Consider the following 19,126-nt stretch of genomic DNA (forward strand, 5'->3'; position numbering starts at 1 on the left):
ACCTTTATTTTGGGACTTAAACTGCGCAGGACGCGGTCTTGTCAGCAGTACCTAGGTCCTAGGTAGTACATCCCAGCTTACCCCCTGCGTTGAAATCCCCGAGCAGAGGGTAGGCCTTACTACGCAACATAAATATGTATCTAGATATCAACCCTCGTAACTATACTCGGATACGGGGTGAACTCGAATGTAGGCCAGGAAAACATTTTCATTTTCCAGAGGGGTCTTTGTACTCTGTTTCCTATTATCCACCTTGCATCTCTCTCACACATTGATCTTTATCGCGAGGGGAGCCGAATTTCCACGATAGGTACCTACCGTCGTAAAAATTCACCTAAAATACGTACATATCGCTCACTCCTTTCAACAAAGTCATATATCAAAAATTGTCAATTTTCAGTTCTGCGTGTTTTCGGAATGCCCAGAAAATGATCTATATTCCAGCAAAAGCGGCATATTTTTAACATAATATTTACCCGACACAGGGCAGAAAGTGTTGTTTTTGCATTTTGAAGAAAAGGTATCGTTTAATTATTTTTTTAAAAAGTAATATTTTTCTAATGGAGAAAAAACATTCAGGTCTTACCTAAAAAGATCTGTTGCACAGTAAAAAGTTGAATAAGTGGCTTGATATAATATATACATATTATATTTTTCATAAATTTGATTATATTTTACACTTAAAAAAAAGATCTCCTGAAACATCATGTTTTTTTATATATGACGTTGATGAAAGGAGTGAGCGATATATCACAAGCAAAACAGATAAATATTTTCATATTATTTTTTGACATCTCATCAAAGATGAAGAAGAATATGGAAGTCTGGGCATTTACGGGGCTGACGACCGTCATAGGCTGGTTTAAGTGATCACTTTACACACGTGTAACATTCACCAATTCTACCCATTATTGACAACCACACTACTCAAATTCTTGGAAGTTCTATATATATGAACCAATTTGGAAACCTTGTTCTTGAATCACTAGAACTTCACTAGAGACATCTATTGGTGAGATGTAAAGACGTGTGTAAAGTGATCACTTAAACCAGCCTATGACGGTCGTCAGCCCCGTAAATGCCCAGACTTCCATATTCTTCTTCATCTTTGATGAGATGTCAAAAAATAATATTAAAATATCTCCTGTAATTGGAGATAATCCAGATTTTGTGAACAAGTATTTGGACACACTCAAAATGTTGTAGATAAATATTTGACAAATTAGGTACCTAATTTCCTCTTCTTTCATCCTTTGTCCACGACTAAAGGTACCTACACGAGGTAACTGTATTTTTATGTTCTCTATGTACCATAGGGTTATGGCATATATCATACTCTTAGAGACAAAGTTCAGTAAATTTTCCTTACGAACCTAAAATAATGTGCCCATATAGGATGATGCATGCTTTTAATTTCTCGAAAGGTCATTGTCCTCACTGAGTAATCTACCGAATTCAGGTATAATGATACAGTGCCTGACTCCAGATTGAATTGTGCATATTATTTGACATTAAAAATAAAAATTCACTACCTAGAACATTGTCACTTTTAATGTCAAATAATATGCACAATTCAATCTGGAGTCAGGCACTGTATCATTATACCTGAATTCGGTAGATTACTCAGTGAGGACAATGACCTTTCGAGAAATTAAAAGCATGCATCATCCTATATGGGCACATTATTTTAGGTTCGTAAGGAAAATTTACTGAATTTGTCTCTAAGAGTATGATATATGCCATAACCCTAAGTATTTATTTTAAAATCCTTATTTCGAGATAGGTACATGGTATACACAAAAATGTTGTGAAAATATAAAAATAATAAGTGTTGGTGATTGGTCTGATTCTTAGATACAAGAATAGAGTATTTTTATTCATTTTTTGGGATTTATAATTTGTTTATGTTGGGATACAGATGAGATGTGTGAATAAGTTCGGGGTGGTGGGCATTACTGCTATGGTATGTGCGAGGAAAAGTGGGTAGTAAAGGAGAATATAATTAGGGTACTAGGGGCTGCATACTCGTACTATTACAAGCTTGTGTAAGGACATAGCTTATGTGTACGAGTTCCTGGATGTGAAATTGGTACTTTTTATTCTAAATTCCCTTTCTAACACAGTGACAGAGAAACTTGGGGTACGGAAGATCGGGTGAAATATTTGGAATCCCTTTTGGGTATCATAACCACAGCCACCCATAGGGCGGAGTGGGGGCTATGGCCCTGGTACATGGCACTGCTACTGGCAAGAGGTACATGGTACAACAAGGGCTCGGGTTCGAGGACCTCTGGGAACACGGGCCGCAGTAGGGCCCTCTCTTCTGCTCTCCCCCTCCTCCAAACACGACCTCCGATGTGACGTCACAAAGAAACGAAAAAATTCTACGATGAACGAATACCCGACATTTTGTTTTAAAATCTTTTTTTGTAGTTACGGAAGTGTGGAAAATGACTTGTATTTGGTCAGTCCTAACTCGGTTGTTTGGTCGGGAAATTGAATGGTTATAATATATAACACTTTGTCAGAACATAAAATATCAACAAAATGCCCAGTAGGTGCCTATTATAAATTATAATTAATTATGGTTAATTATAAATGAAAATGTCAGCAGTTTTACATACAGTATAAAACAGTGAGAATTTATATCAAACTTTTAAAATTTAAATAAAAAATAATCTGGTATTTTAATGACCGTTCCTCAGGTACTCTATACTAACGATTTTCGTAAATAATTAATAATCAAATAGATAATTAGAGGCTATTATACGAAACTAAGTAAGGAGAACTATCAAAAATAAAATATCAAGTCATTGGGTGCAAGTGTGTCAAGTTTAAGCGGTTCTTGGAGTTTTGCTGATAGTTCAAATTACCCACATTTAATTGATTTCGCGCGAGTGCAACAATTTATATAGCGCCATATTCGTAAAATACTAACTCAAGAGCGATTGCAAAGTCGTGGATGATGATAATGATCGATGAAAAAAATAAAACATCGTCAATCGGTCTCAAGGCGTCGAGTAGGTCGAGTCTGGGGGAGGAAAAAGAAGAGCTAAAGTATTTTATTTAATATACAACATTTTGAGTGTGTCCAAATACTTGTTCACAAAATCTGGATTATGTCCAATTATAGGAGTTATTTTCATATAATTTTTTGACATCTCATCAAAGATGAAGAAGAATAAGAATAAAAAAGCTTCTTTTATCTCACCAATAGATGTCTTCAGTGAAGTTCTAATGATTCAAGAACAACGTTTCGAAATTGGTTCATATAAGTATATAGAACTTCCAAAAATTTGGAGTAATGTGGTTGTCAATAATGGGTAGAATTGGTAAATGTTACTCGTGTGTAAAGTGATCAGTTAAACCAGCCTATGACGGTCGTCAGCCCCGTAAATGCACAGACTTCCACATTCTTCTTCATCTTTGATGAGATATCAAAAAATCATATCATTTTAATATCAATATTACACCTTCATCTCGATCTTCTTGGAGATATTGAAGATTTTTGAAGCCCGACCCAGATGTTGGGCAGGACGCCTCGCCTCCTTGAGCGATTGTCACGCCGCGCGCCGAAGAGCAGCTTTTTGAGCTCCTCGTAATTGAGGATAGCCAACTGCAAATGGAGGAGGATGATCCTGGTCTTCTTGTTGTCCCTGGTGGCGATGTCGGTCTACTCCAACCCCTCGGCGGCCAGGTACTATCTGACGACGGTGAGGTATACAGGCTCCGACCCTATTCGATTTGGTATTACGCTGTCTACATGGAATTTTCGGAATGAACTGAACTCTTAAAACGCTACTTAATTTTGACAAAGCATAAAGTTTTAAAACGATTATTTTATCGTGTTTTTGAATGTTTAGTATTAAACATTTTAGAATTTCAGATAAAACCGTTAATTAATAAATAAAAAATACGTTGAAAAAATCTTCTAAGCTCTCTCCTGTAAAGTAACAGATTTGCAGAAAGAGTAGGGGCCGTCGATATGTATTTTAACATTTATGTCTGACCTATAATTTAAAAATACATATTAATAAAAGTAGGTACATACATATCGTAGCCATACAGGAGAAAGTGACCAAGTGCATTTTTTACAAAAACGTGATCATTGACTATTAGATATCGTACTAGCCCTGAAAAAATCCCTGAAAAGGATTTTAAACTTGGAAGTATAATATATTGACTTGTTAAAAATGACTAACAAGCAAAAGTTACTGTAATGGCCCCCTGAACATTCTACGTTTTATCAGTTGGTCACTTTCTCCTGTCCGACTACGATATGTATGTAAATACTATTTATTATTGGTAGTTTTGGCTGCCGGAACAGCCTGCATTGTGCATTCTGGGCGCGGTGGCGGGCGGTGAAGGGGAGGCAGATCGGGTGAGAAGGGGAGCTGCGTGAAGATGGATGCACGAGCCACCATTTCGGGTATTGCGCCTGCACGGGCCCACGTGTCCAGAGTATTTTGCCCTTCGACCTAAATAGAGTTCATTCGACTTATTTGTGTGCGCCCTAAAATGGGAGGCAATCTAATACTGGATGAGTAAAGTACCTACGTAAATAAAATACCTAGATAGCATTAGGCGGTATACACAGAATACAGACGCAACGAAATATGAATGCATCCGTATAACCAGAATGAACAACAAAGAATTCGTGTGTATTGAGCCCATTATGTTTTTATTGCGTAATGAAAGTCACCTTTATCAGACATTCACGGATGTAGGTATTAGTATTATACAGCGAGTATGTAATATGGATATTACTACTGTTACGTAGTCGGTCTAGTGTGACTCACTCTATTAACAGGTGAATCGGTCATGAAAACAAAATTATTATTTAATTGTCAAATATTTCACCTTTTGCAAAGATGTTAAATTGCGTCTTTATTTATTTTTTTATTCCAGACTGTGGAGGCGGAGCAGGTAGAGGAGTTAAGGAGTAAATACTTATCAAATACAATGTAAAAATACAATGACTTAACATAACATGAAATAATGTAAATAAGTAACCATAAAATAATAACAAGGTGAAACCCAAAACAAAATACAATCTTAACATTATATATAATTAGAAGTCAAAAATAAAAATTATGAAAAATCATAAGACACGATAAAACCAACAAAAATATGTTTGCATTGATACGTAAATTTGCTGAAAATACAAATTCATTAAAGATATTTGCCAGGGATTAATTTTCAAATCGCATATTTAAATGCACGCAGTGTTCTTTTCTAAAATTTCTTTGTGAGTTTAAAAATCACACTTTATTTATTATATATAAGCGGACTACGGGGCTTTTTTCTAAACTCCAAACTGTTTATTCTTTTTTTTTATTTTCAACCAAAAAATATTTTAAAATACCGAGGGAAGAAAATGGCGTCGGAAAAGTGAAAACGCCGCACGTTGCCGTAGTGTTTTATACGAGAAAAAATCTAGCTTATTTATCTATTTGATGTTACAGTTCAATGTAAAACAATTCGTCATGAGGACCATTTTGTTACCGCCCTGGACGCTAAAATGCATACTTCCGCTTCTACCCACAAAAAACAACAAGTAGGTAGGTACTTGAATATTTTAAAGACTCGTGAATTTTGAGAATAAAACAATAGTACTACTACTATTACCATCACGTCGTTTCCCCGAAGGATTAGGCAGAGAGGATGGAACACCACAATCTTCTGTCCAGACACACTCCTCGCTTCCTTCACATACATTCAACTAGTCATACATGCCCTCCGATTACGCAGACTTTTGACACCACCAGGACACCACCAGTAATAATAGTACGAAAAAATATAAATATCCGGACTGTATTCTATGATCCTGTTAAAATTTTCAAGTCCTTAAAAAGAGATTAACCATATCCTTACACCCAAAGCCGTGCTTTCCATATACGTAGAAAAGCAGTGGCTACCCTGGATTACTCGCGTTCCATATAGAAACACGACTAGTGTGCCTTGTCCTTACCCTCTTACCCAACCCCTGTATTTCACCAATCGTAGTCGTACAGGAGAAAGTGACCAACTACCAAAACGTAGAATGTTCAGGAGGGCCATTTAAGTCACTATTGCTTGGCAAGAAAATAAACACCAATGCAGTTGGTGATTTTTAACTAGTCAATACATTATACTTCCAAGTTTAAAATCCTTTGGGATTTTTTCGGGGCAATATTAAGCTAGTAATATATCAAATAGTCGATGATCACGTTTTTGTAAAACTCAATGTTAGATAGAAAAAAGGATACGATACGAATGTGACATTAGAAAAGTATTGTAGCTTATGGTTACTTATCTGATTTGGACAGCCCTGATAAGGGCTTAATTACTAAATATTATACATTCGAGGGCCACAGAAATTAATAGATTAACTATTTAAAGAAAAAATTAAAACACATACACAGCTCGGGTATTAACCAAATAATAAAAGTTGCCATTTTCATTCATTTATTTGGGATCCCGTAAAAATAAAATAATGTACGAAATTAATTTTGTAAAAGGAAAATTTCCATATTTGCGGTAGATCAAAAACACAAATAAATAAACAAATAAATATTTATGGGCGGGCTGTGTGCGCCCAGACGTGCTTTGGACAGCCCTGCTCTTTATAAAATAGAATGCAGTAAAAGTGTTTAATGTATAGATTATTACGAATAAACTAGAAGATAAACGTAGGAGAATATCGGACAAAGTCAATCATCTTAATTAATGTTTGCAAGAAAACATAAATACTAAAATTAAAATAAAAAAATAAATGAAATAAACATATATATATATATATATATATATATATATATATATATATATATATATATATATATATATATATATATATATATATATATATATATATATATATATATATATATATATATATATATATATATATATATATATATATATATATATATATATATATATATATATATATATATATATATATATATATATATATATATATATATATATATATATATATATATATATATATATATATATATATATATATATATATATATATATATATATATATATATATATATATATATATATATATATATATATATATATATATATATATATATATATATATATATATATATATATATATATATATATATATATATATATATATATATATATATATAAGGGTAGGCAATAGAGTTGGTTAGTAAGATAATGTAAGCAATACTTAATAAGACATATTAGGCACTGGAAGTGTTTTTATATGGAACGCGAGTAACCGGGTAGCAGGGTAGGCACTGTTTTTCTGCCTATATAGAATGCACGCCTCTGTATACACATAATATAAATCTTTATCAATGGTTTAATAAAAATCGCTGAATCAATAAAATTGTAACAAATATGAAGGATTATGAAGAAAATATGAAGAACAAAAGGTCAACCTTTTTTAAAAAGTTCGACGAAAGTAAAAATATTTAAAAAAAAAAGTAAATCAAAGAAAAAAATGCGGTCATATTGTGATAATACGCACTGTCAATTTACCTGAATCGAGTGGTTTGCATTTCGAAAATCACAAAAAAGTAGGCTTTAAAATTACAGGAAAAAATATTCACGTTATGTTAGATCACGTGATCAGTGAATCAACTGTTATTGTAAGGTCATGTATGAAAAAAATCATGTATAATCTTAACCTCAACATATGAATTATTTGAATTGAAGTATTATTTTAGATCAATAATCTTTAATTTTTCAACTAATAAGTGATTCGAAGGTCTCCGATAAGATTTTTTTGTTATTTTTAACAACCTAATGCGTAAATTTTATGTATCTACATACAACAAATATTATGTATGTACTTAAATGGATTTTATTCTCTTGGAAAACTGTACAAATGGCCACAGGATAGGAATGACGTTTACACACCATTTTTTAAATTCATTTGAACTACAAAGGTTTTAATATAATTGATTAATTAATGAGTTCTCTGTATCATTTAGGGAAACCTAGTAATATGATATAAATGCAAATAAATAATATATATAAAAGCAAAACACAAAAAATGTTAACTGAAATCTCAACATGCTGTCATTTTTATCACGGTTCCTAAAAATAATCGCCGTTCTCATTCTAACCTCATACAGAATGACGTTGCAGAAAAGAGACACGGTAAATTGTCGACTCCTAAAGAATTTGACTTTATAATTCCGTAGATCTCTACGGTCTCTTTTCGGCTCGCATCAATCCGTGAGATGGTGAAGGACAGCACTATTTGACTTTGTTACGACGGATATTCGTCTGTCTCGCTCGATCTAACTTTATCACTATAGGGAAGAGAGCGACAGCGCATTTGACTTTGGTTGAACTTGTCTGAGTCCACGTTTATCTGTGTTGGGGAAGGTTATACAGCAGCGGTGCACTGTGCCCTGGCCCAGAGGCGTAGCACCGTGGTGGCCGCCACAATCCACGTGTAGCGGCAGGTCATCGACCACTCTCTTTTTCATATTTGGATAATTCTGCCCGACCTAACTTTTTCATGCGTTTGATGACCTATTACATTACAAACTGCGCAGTTGATCTACCATTGATATTGTACAAAACATGTATTGCATTATTTTTCCTTATAATAAAATATGTATATTAATTTTATAATTTGAATTGCTTTAAATATGCAATGCATTTATTTTCCTGAAAAAAATATCACGGAATTGCTAGAGGCAGGGATAAATGTAGTCGATTGGATGAAGCTTTTACCGCACTATATGCTCCTTTCAGTAAGATTATTCAGAGATGATATTATAATTCACGTAAATATTAATGTAAGGTTGGTATAAAATACAAATACATATGTTTACGTGCCATACTATTCAAATGATGTGTAGCAAAATAATATCTGCAAATCACCCAGCCAATATAATCACCCCGCTCATTCCAAGTGTTAGGCATATTAGAACGCTAAAGTCTACCTTAGAGTGTGACTGCCCGAGCATTTAGTCGTAACGTAACGTCCTAACATCGCTCGCGGCGAGCATCAGCGAGCATCCGAAACTAAGAATGGAGCGCTCGGCTCGCTGTACTGACTGCCTGAATGCTCGCATCGTAACGTGTTACGTTCCGACGAAATGGCTCCGGTCAGTCACCAGATTTAGTAAATGTTTTTCACATCTATCTATGCATATTACTATATATGCACACCGGTTTTAATACTTCTGACCTTCGTGGTTACAAACATTTTGTATACCTTATCATTTTATGATTTCCAATTTATATTGACATTTCCTGAGCTGTATTAGAAGAATCTCTCGAACTGCAAGAGGAGTTATTGTCAAATTTATGGAATTTATGAAATTGCTTCTGTACATTCTGAACGTACGGAATGACTGTAATAAAATAAAAACAACAGAAACAAACTTTAAAAAAAATATATAATCGGCCATCATGACGCTCCCAAAAAGTTGTGTCGGATATTCGAATGAAACTCGTGTACTAAGCGTGTTGGTGAGGCAGGCACGGTGCTAGGCCTCCTTACGCGACGCGTGTAGCGGCCGAGAATTGGTTCGGGCGCGTCCGCTGTAGCTCGTCAGCCCGCCGAATAGCGCTGAAGTAAACACTACGAAGTACGCGGTACTCTAGGTGGTGGGTTAACATGTTTCTGTAAACTTTTATATTAAAATCGCTTTAAAAAACGTTACTTTTATTAGTATAATTGTTAAAAAGTGCCGTGTTGTGAAATGTATTAGTCGACCTCGCCGCTAATTTCAACTGCCAGTTGGGAAGTTCGTCACTGCCAAAATTTTCAACCTATGCCAACAAGCTATTCGTTGAACATCATATTTTTGGAAGGGAGATTAACTGGTAAAACACTACTTGTAATATTCCGCATTTTTGCTTTTGCATGTATTAGAAGTATATTCCCGCATTCATTTTACCCTTTTCTCTTTTCATAAAATTATATTTAATAACATTTTAAAGACACATCAATATTTTATTTCACACTGTTATAGTTATGTTTGTACTTACAAATAAATATTTGCTTCTGAACCACTTATTCTAATATTTATCTATATAATTAAAAAAGTACAAATAGTTCGTAGTTAGACAAAATGGTTCATGTAATTAAATATCCAATACATTTTCTTCCTTGATTATTTTTTTGTGGCGGCCTCAAAATATAATTTCATCTACATATAATGTCATGCTTAAATTATTATTAAATATTTTACTTCGATACCCTTGTCCTTGACCCCTACGGCTTTCATTTGTATTCCCATTTTCATGTATTCTCTCATTCCTGATTTGTAAAAATCTCTAATTTCTCCATATTTTATTTCTGAATATAAAAATAATTTAGTTTCTCTCAAATAATAAAGTAAATATACCATATTTGTCTATTTTCATGAATTCGTTTTATACATTTGAATGTGAACAAGTATGTTTATGAAATAATGTTATGTACTTTATTTAGGATTTTTTTAGTATCAATTCCCACCGATTAAAATGCGATTTTAAATTAATTCCACGTTCGAAATGTAAAACTTTCTCCCAAGATCCCTATTATTGATTTTTTTCTTTTAATTTTAAATGTTTACTGCGAAGTAAATACGTACCTAAATATTGGCAGTCGTGTTTTTGGGAATGTAAGGTTGCGTGGTGTGTGTCCCTTGTCAAAGTGTGTGCGCGTCCGTACGGGCTCACGGCGGCGTGAGTTGGGTAGGTCGCCGGTCGCTGGAAAGACCACGTGACGGCCTAGCACCGCGCCTGCCGCGACTAGCGGCCGCCACGGTGCCGGGCCTCCTGCGACTTCCCAACATTCCGTGTAATCCAACCGAGCAATAATTTATTATTACACATTTCTCGTTTCCAAGTGCATGGACAGTCTGCTGTAAATGTCGGGTCGTTACCGTGTAATATCGGTGAGTTGCGACATTAGAGACCTTGCATCGAGATTATTTGTTATTATCGACGATAACTTTTGTTTCGTATTGTATGTTTGTATGAAGTATGAAGTTCGCGTCAAAATAAATATTAGTGATTTTTCATTCGAGTATTTATTCAAAAGACCTTGGACTAGTACCTGAAGCGCAGCACTGATCACCTTGCTTTCGGTGCAAGTTGATAACGATCATGAGAACACTGCTTCGATACAGTGCACCATGGGGTGCGGTTAATGTTTAGAAGAAGAGAAAAAAATAAAAATGTCCGTTGTAAACAAGGGTTTCCACCACGCATTTCATATAACACTTAAAAAAGTTGTTTTTTCTCTCAAACTTCATTGCCATTCCTCCGCTACTAACGCTTTTATTAAGAAAGGAACAGACATTCACAATACATATTAAATAAAATATGATACATGGAAACCTTTTTCATTCAATTTATTAAATATATTCTGTTCTAAAAATTATTTTGAGTAACAAAAATTATATAATAGGTACCCGCCAATCTGCAACTGCTATACAGGGAAATTTGTTTCTCAACTATCGTAGTTTTTTTATTTAGATTTTTTTAAATCGAGACGTAGAGAATGATATGTGTTAAGCAAAGTCGTATTTCTATATTTCCCTACTAACCACCGATTTCTCCGTTTCCGTAATACATATCGCTCACTCCTTTCAAGAACGTCATAAATCAAAAATCGACAATTTTCAGCTGTGCATGTTTTCGGAATGAACAGAAAATAAACTATATCCCAGCAAAAGAGGCATATTTTTAACTTAATATTTACCCGCTGCATAGCAGAGAGTGTTTTTTTTTTGCATTTTGAAGAAAATGTATTGTTTAAATTTTTTTTTAATAAACTTAATATTTTTCAAATGGAGAAAAAACCTTCAGGTTTTACCTAAAAAGATGTGTTGCACAATAAAAAGTTAAATTAGTGGCTTGATATTTATTTTTAATACATTGTATTATATTTTTAAACTTTAAAAACGTTCTCCTGAAAAATCAACTTTTTTGATTTATGACGTTCTTGAAAGGAGTGGGCGATATGTCAATTTCGTATTGGTTTCGCGAATAATATATTAACAATATTCATAACGTCTAAGGAAGACTAAAAAATCAAAATTTAAAGTTAAGAACTACAAAAGTCAAATCTGAAAAAATCACCCCTTTTCTAACAAAAATAAAAACAAGTGGTAGTTTGAGGGTGCTAGGAAATCACTTTCTCTTTTTCACCCTGAGCGGGAGAGGGAGATGAATGGAAGATCGATACTCCGCTGGTGGTGATCTAGTACGGTAGGAACGTTCGTTTTCATTGAAAGTAAAATTTCCCCGAGCACTCTCTCCCCCGCTCCCCCCGCGCCGCCACCCCGCGGATGCAGGAACAATTTCCCATCTCGGCGCGACCGCGGAGCTTATCGGACAATGCGCTATGTAGTATGTTAGGAGGGCGGCGGGGAGGGGGGCGACACTGACCCGCTCGCGGCACGTGTCGCTGCAGCTCCCCACGTGCCGGGCCATCAACCCGCGGGGGGCCGGAGCCGCCCGGCCCTCACAAGCCGCGCAGACCTCGGCCGGAGCGGCCGTGTCCTCTGCAGTACCGCCATGGCCGAAGAGTTATGGGAAAAGCGTCATAAGGAATGGATCAAAAATGTTTTTATGCAACCTCGGGAAGAAGGTGCGGAAGTTCCCGGTCAGTAAACGTCGGCGACTTCTCCCGATGCTTCGTGGCAATTTTTAAAATTGAAGATACTTATTTATTTATTTTTTATTTTCCCAGATAAAATTTGGAACCGTATGAACGACATGGTGGGCTCATATTACACCTGCCTACCATCCCTGGAGAGCGCCGAAGCGGCTGCCGAAGGAGGCAAGCCGGAGTGCGCGGCGCCCCCTCCCGAGGCGCCGCCCGCCGGCCGCTTCCAGTGCCAGCAGTGCGGGATGACCTTCGCCAGCAAGAGCGCGCACACGAGCCACGCGCGCTCCCACGCGCCCCCGCCGGGGACCCCCGCGGCCGGCGCCGGGACGGACCCCTACAAATGCGACGTGTGCAGAAAGACATTCGCAGTCCCCGCGCGCCTCGTTCGCCATTACCGGACACACACGGGCGAACGCCCGTTCGAATGTGAATTTTGCCACAAGATGTTCAGCGTGAAGGAGAATTTGCAAGTGCATCGCCGAATCCACACCAAGGAGCGACCTTACCGCTGCGAGAGGTGCGGGCGAGCCTTCGAGCACAGCGGAAAGCTGCACAGGCATATGCGCATCCACACGGGGGAGCGGCCTCACTGCTGCAAAGTGTGCAACAAGACCTTCATCCAGTCCGGCCAGCTCGTCATCCACCTCCGCACGCACACGGGCGAGAAGCCCTACCGCTGCGCGGCCCCCGGCTGCGGGAAGGGCTTCACTTGCTCCAAGCAGCTCAAGGTCCACTCCCGCACCCACACGGGAGAGAAACCCTACCACTGCGACATCTGCTTCAGGGACTTCGGCTACAACCACGTCCTCAAGTTGCATCGAGTGCAGCATTACGGCGCCAAGTGCTACAAGTGCACCATCTGTGACGACACCTTCAAGAGCAAAAAGGAAATGGAAGCGCACATCAAAGGACACGCCGAGGATATGCGCGAGCCCGCCAAGGAAGAGGTGACGGCGGCGCCCGAGCCGTACTCGGCGCCCGGGCCGGGGCTGCTGCTGGCGGCCGCGGCGGCGGCCGTGGGCTCCGAGGCGCCGCCGCCCGAGCTGGTGTACCACGCGCACGAGCAGTTCGCCGCGCTGCGCCACCAAGGCTACTTCGCGCAGAAGCCCGTGGCGCAGTTCCAGCCCGCGCTGGACAGCGACAGCAACATCGTGCGCTGCGTGGAGGCGGCGCTCGCGGCGGCCGAGGGCCAGGAGGCGGCCCACAGCCCCGAGCGCTCGTCCTCGCCCGAGGCTCCGCGGGACATGCTCTCGCTGCCCCTGCGCAAGCGGAAGATGTACATGAAGCCCATCGAGACTGCCCCGATCAGAATGAACTCGGTCATTCAGTTCGCCCGAGCGTCGTGAACAGTAAGACTGCGAGTGTAGGCCGTGCTTCCGGAGGTGTAGCCGCGGCGTAGGACTGGTGTAGTGGCCGCGGCTGGTTTCGGAAGCGACTGATGTTCAGTAAAGAGTCACAGCGTGAGAATGCTAACCAATAAGACTGTATAGTTCTGGTTCGCCGGAAGTTTCCTAATCTTAAGATTTGATACGGTTTATATAAACCTCTTATACCCATACTAAATGTTTAGTCACCGTAACTCACGGTCCGGAAGACTACACAACTATAACAAGTTACGCGAGTAATATAAAGTCTACAACTAATATATTGTGTATATTCTATTATAATATTGATAATACGAAAATGTTGTATGTATGGATATGCTGTGTTATTTCTCGTTAATATTGTTATTTCGATAGTATTCCTGAAAACGTTGCTACCTCGGCCTCGTGCAGTATAGGCGAATTATAAATCATATTTTAACGGCATGCATTTACTGAAGTTATTATAACTGCGCTTCATACGTTAAGTTATGAGTCTTTAAAAATTATATACTATGTATGTGTACATATTGTTTTCGGATGTTGTTTTATTATTACGATTACGTAAATCCTATTTCATGAAGTCATTATTATTTTACAGTAAAGATTCTAATATTTAAATGTATTTTTATTGACCCCCACAATGATACGTTTGTGTGAAGGAAAATATGATTGGTCCGTATTTGGAATATTCGCCATGCATATATAAAGTCTACAACTAATATATTGTGTATATTCTATTGTAATATTGATAATACGAAATGTTAAAAATATTTTTTGAACGCGAAGAAATGTAATTCAAGAAAATGAAATGTAACATTAGTACTATAGTACTAATGTTGTTAATTTTCGCCTTATAAATATGAATAAACAAAGGTGAAATCGTGTATCGATGTACTGTAAGTACATTTTAACGAAAGATTCCACTAACTTGCTTATTGCTGATGGTCTTAGGAAAAGATGGGTAAGGTAAGTATGTAAAAGTAAAGCTCACCACCTTTAAATATTGTATTTTTTTTAAAATTAATGTCGATCGAACCTGTGACGCCAATTCCACACTCCTGTAAGAATTATTTTTTTGCAGAAAATAATATATTTTTTAAAAGTTTATATAAAATTTTGTTTGTCTGGTGGTGAAGTTACCGGGTAATAACTCTACAAAAATATTATCTTATTATTTAGATATGTAATATATTATGCAAATTATGTATGATATTAATTGTTGGTATGCGTGAGTCGCTCCCTACAATCTCGAGTTCGTTGGCAATTGAGTCGACATGGAAATCAGATTTGTCTATTAATTTTGAATAATGTAATCCCAAAGTTGATTGAAGTTACCACTTGACATTTTTAATATTTAGTAATTTTAAAGACTATCACAAACTCTGTAAATTTGCAAAAGCCAACTTTAAAAAAAAAATAGCATACTAAATAAACGACTTCATTCTTGTCGTGATTCTTATGTCGTACATCAGAATACCGCTAATCTGTCAATATTTTTTAAAAACTGTTTACATATTTGAACATAAAGTAGATTAATTACACGTTTCATAAAGGTAATGGAAAAATAAACATTGAAAAATTGATATTATCAGTTGACAAAAATATTCCATCCAGCGCCAGCGCAGCGCTTGTCATGTTGCAGTAAATATTTTATTTTTGTAAACATTTTCATCAGGTTGTTCGATTAATTCATTTATTCGAATGATATTCGATTCAGTCGAAGTTATTAGGATGATACGATTGGTTATAAAAAATTGTTATCAGCTTGAACGGTTAGTAATCGATTATAAAGGATCGTTAACTGTTTCGCCGATAAAATTTCCCCCAAAAGCATAAAAATATCACATGCAATATTTGAAGAAGAAAATACTCTTTGCGGCCGACGATGTGAATCTTTTCTTAGAATAATATTAAGATAACACTCTCCTTATGATTCATCGTTCGCTTTGTGTAATACCACTTTGAAGTGGTATTACACAAAGTAAGGAGAGGGTTATATTACCATATCACAAAGTTAACAATGCTTTTGACATACAGATAAGTAATACTCATTAATCTATAGAGAATCTCTAAGTAGGTAGCACTTTTTGGTACTTTTAAGAATTGATCCCACCATATTTTTTACGTTGTTCTTAGAGGTGTGACTAATAGAATAGCTATTATTTCTTTGGTTACTCGATTGTGATGCTGCACCTAGAAATACGCAATATACAACCAAATTTGTTCATTGGTTACCGTGATAGCTTTAAATTTTCGAATCCAAAAACCTCTTTCAGAATTTCAAATAATAAAAAAATCAAAAGCGTATGTTCCTCTCGGTTAAAAACACGATTGCCATCTGCCCTCACAGTTAAAAGTAAAAAAAAAGTCAACGTTATTCTCGTTCAAGTCATAATCAGTAAGATGGAAAAGAAGTGTTTTTGTTGAACGACATGGAGAGATTTTACTTACATTTTCAAAATCTTACAACTTCCAATGTGTGTGTGTGTGTGTGAGTGTGTTTGTTTATAAAATACTTAGCAATATAGTACATTTATAATATATATAGCTGTCGAGTTTTTACTGGTTGCTTATGCACGGGTGGGTAGGCTTTTTAATTTTTGAGTCTATGGAGTTGATAAACGAAATATTTTCCATAGAAAAACAACAAATAAATGTCATTATAATCTATGGACAGCAAAAACCGCCATTGAACGAAAGCCGGTGTTTAACCACCCGAAATACTCGATTTGTTTTTTAATCCGTTGACATCAAAACATCAAAATGGTAAGTTACTGTAAATATAATAAAATTATATAAACCAAGTGAATATAAATGTACCTTATTCGTTATTTCTAATGTTTGGATAATCTGACAGTTCAATTGACTTGACAAATATTCGTTGTATTTACGTTTTGAATTTGTGTTTTTCAGACGATCGGCAAGAATAATAAGATGCTACAGCATATCAATTATCGCGTTCGGATAGTTCTACAAGACTCTCGTACATTTATTGGAACCTTTAAAGCCTTCGATAAACATATGAATTTGATCCTCGGAGATTGCGAAGAGTTCAGAAAAATTAAATCCAAAAACACTAAGTCTTCCGAACGCGAAGAAAAAAGGACATTAGGTTTCGTGTTGTTGCGCGGCGAAAACATTGTATCCATGGCTGTAGAGGGATTACCTCCGCCAGAAGAAGGGCTCCCCAGGGTACCGCTCCCGGGAGCTGCGCCGGGGCCCGGGCTGGGCCGCGCTGCCGGCCGCGGCATGCCCGCCGGCTCGGGCGGCGCGCCCGCCGGCCTCACGGGCCCCGCGCGCGGCGTGGGCGGGCCCTCGCAGCAGCACATGACTCCGGCAGGCCGCGGCGGGCAGGTGGCGGCGCCGCCCCAGATGAGGGGCATGATGGGCGGCCCGCCGCCCGGCATGATGGGCATGCCCCCGGGCATGGGGCGCGGTGCGCCTGGCATGGGCGGCCCCCCCGGCATGGGCGGCCCGCCGGGCATGGGTGGTCCCCCGGTCATGCGCGGTCCCCCTCCCGGGATGATGAGAGGCGGCCCCCCGCGACCTTATTGAGAGGGTTGCGAGTAATTTGTGTGTTCAAAGGTGAAATTTGAACTGTCTTATATTGACAAGTGGCGTTGGTATGTTACCAACTATAAGATCCAAAATAGATCTTCTGTAGCTTAGTGTTTGGGTACAACTTTTAAGTGATTTTCACAGCAGGAACTAAAAAGTGTTAATAAAATTGAATGTGATGTGTGAATAAGATGATTTCAATTTACTAAAAATCAGGATAATATTTTGCTGTGTAAAATTATATTATACTGAAAGCTGATTTTTCCAATGTCGTTAAATAAGTGCAGTAATTTGGCTTGATTTTTTTCTCCATTTGTTTTTATAAAAATATTTTGCAGTGTAATTAAGTATAAGAAATAAAACTAGTTTTTTTGTTGTGGAATTGCTGTACTGCGTGTTTATGTACTCAAAGGTAGTCTGTATCAACAGTGGATAAATATTTTGCCATTTCTCTATCATTATGTTAAAAAAGAACTATTATCAGTTATTATATAAAAATATTATTTTGGGTGTTTCAGTAATTCATTAAGTAATTATTTATACCCTCATGTAAAGTAAGGAACCTAAAAATAAGTAGTAAAAATAATATTTTTATATGAGAACATTTAAAATAAACTTCCGTCTTAAACAATAAGTTTTTAACATTGTGAATGGTCACTAGTCGGGATGTTGTACTCAAAACTGAGTGTCCCAGAATTATATAAGTGGTAATCTTTAATTGAACTAACTTTAAGATTGAGCCCCATACTACTCCTCGTACATAAGTGGCTGCAACTTCTTTGTGAAATAGGTAACTCAAAATAAAAATCTACTGAGAAAGGTTATCGAATTTATGTATGTCATCCTATTTAATATTAATGTTTGTAACATTTATTCTGAATTTGAATACCCAAATAATTTTTGAATAATAATTCATATTATGGCACCAATACATTTGTTTTTTTTTTCCTTTAATATATTTTTAAATGAATCCCAACATCGACTGTCGTCATGCCCATGAATACCAAGCATTTTACTGTTTTTTTTTCTAAGTTGTGTAGGAGAAGGCTAAACACTATGGAAATTTGTTTCTAACAAGATGGTGCAACAGCCCATTCTGCAAGAATATCTATAAACTTGCTTCGGCGTGGCGTACCTTCCCCACTCCTCTAATTTCCTGGTATGGAATGTGCCCTGGCCTCCACATTCTCCAAATCCGAGTACGTGTGATTTCTTCTATGACAATTTAAAATCTCATAGGAAGGCGGAGTGGGAGAATGCAGCAATGAAAATATTATTTTCCAAACATATACATATTATAACTATCGAGATGACGGTGATACATCCAATGTCATATGATAATATCCTTGAAAGTTCATTAAAATAGGGGGCCAGGTTTGAGATAACCCATGTCAAATGATAATGATGTTATTTTTTGACATCTCATCAAAGATGAAGAAGAATATGGAAGTCTGGGCATTTACGGGGCTTACGACCGTCATAGGCTGGTTTAAGTGATCACTTTACACACATGTAACATTCACCAATTCTACCCATTATTGACAACCACACTACTCAAATTCTTGGAAGTTCTATATATATGAACCAATTTAGAAACCTTGTTCATGAA

At 37.1% G+C, this 19,126-nt stretch overlaps 2 protein-coding genes across 4 annotated transcripts; both read left to right on the plus strand.

The window, feature by feature from the left end:
* The first annotated feature begins 9,570 nt into the window (after window positions 1–9,570).
* Window positions 9,571–14,577, plus strand: LOC148305736 (Krueppel homolog 1-like). Of its 3 annotated transcripts, none has more exons than XM_088266258.1 (2): window positions 9,571–9,816; window positions 12,677–14,577. In XM_088266258.1, the coding sequence occupies exons 1-2, from the start codon at window positions 9,765–9,767 to the stop codon at window positions 13,939–13,941; spliced, it is 1,317 nt and encodes a 438-aa protein (XP_088122384.1). In that variant the 5' UTR covers window positions 9,571–9,764; the 3' UTR covers window positions 13,942–14,577. The 3 variants fall into 3 exon arrangements, with proteins under 3 accessions (XP_088122384.1, XP_088122383.1, XP_088122385.1); XM_088266257.1 differs by lacking the exon at window positions 9,571–9,816 and adding an exon at window positions 10,832–12,589; XM_088266259.1 differs by lacking the exon at window positions 9,571–9,816 and adding an exon at window positions 10,832–10,874.
* A 2,008-nt stretch (window positions 14,578–16,585) lies between these two features.
* Window positions 16,586–18,446, plus strand: SmB (small ribonucleoprotein particle protein SmB). The gene is made up of 2 exons (XM_088266183.1): window positions 16,586–16,725; window positions 16,873–18,446. The coding sequence occupies exons 1-2, from the start codon at window positions 16,723–16,725 to the stop codon at window positions 17,512–17,514; spliced, it is 645 nt and encodes a 214-aa protein (XP_088122309.1). The 5' UTR covers window positions 16,586–16,722; the 3' UTR covers window positions 17,515–18,446.
* The last annotated feature ends 680 nt before the right edge of the window (window positions 18,447–19,126 follow it).

Source organism: Brachycentrus maculatus, unplaced genomic scaffold (genome assembly GCF_059751285.1).
Source record: "Brachycentrus maculatus isolate JH-2025_06_01 unplaced genomic scaffold, ASM5975128v1 h1tg000263l, whole genome shotgun sequence".
NCBI classification, from domain to species: domain Eukaryota; kingdom Metazoa; phylum Arthropoda; class Insecta; order Trichoptera; family Brachycentridae; genus Brachycentrus; species Brachycentrus maculatus.

Bases quoted from the DNA above. Each gene is read 5' to 3' on its own strand.
- LOC148305736 (XM_088266257.1), top strand. From the start codon at position 12,502: ATGGCCGAAGAGTTATGGGAAAAGCGTCATAAGGAATGGATCAAAAAT. The intron at 12,590-12,676 runs GTCAGTAAACGT...TTATTTTCCCAG, and splicing joins AGAAGGTGCGGAAGTTCCCG to ATAAAATTTGGAACCGTATG.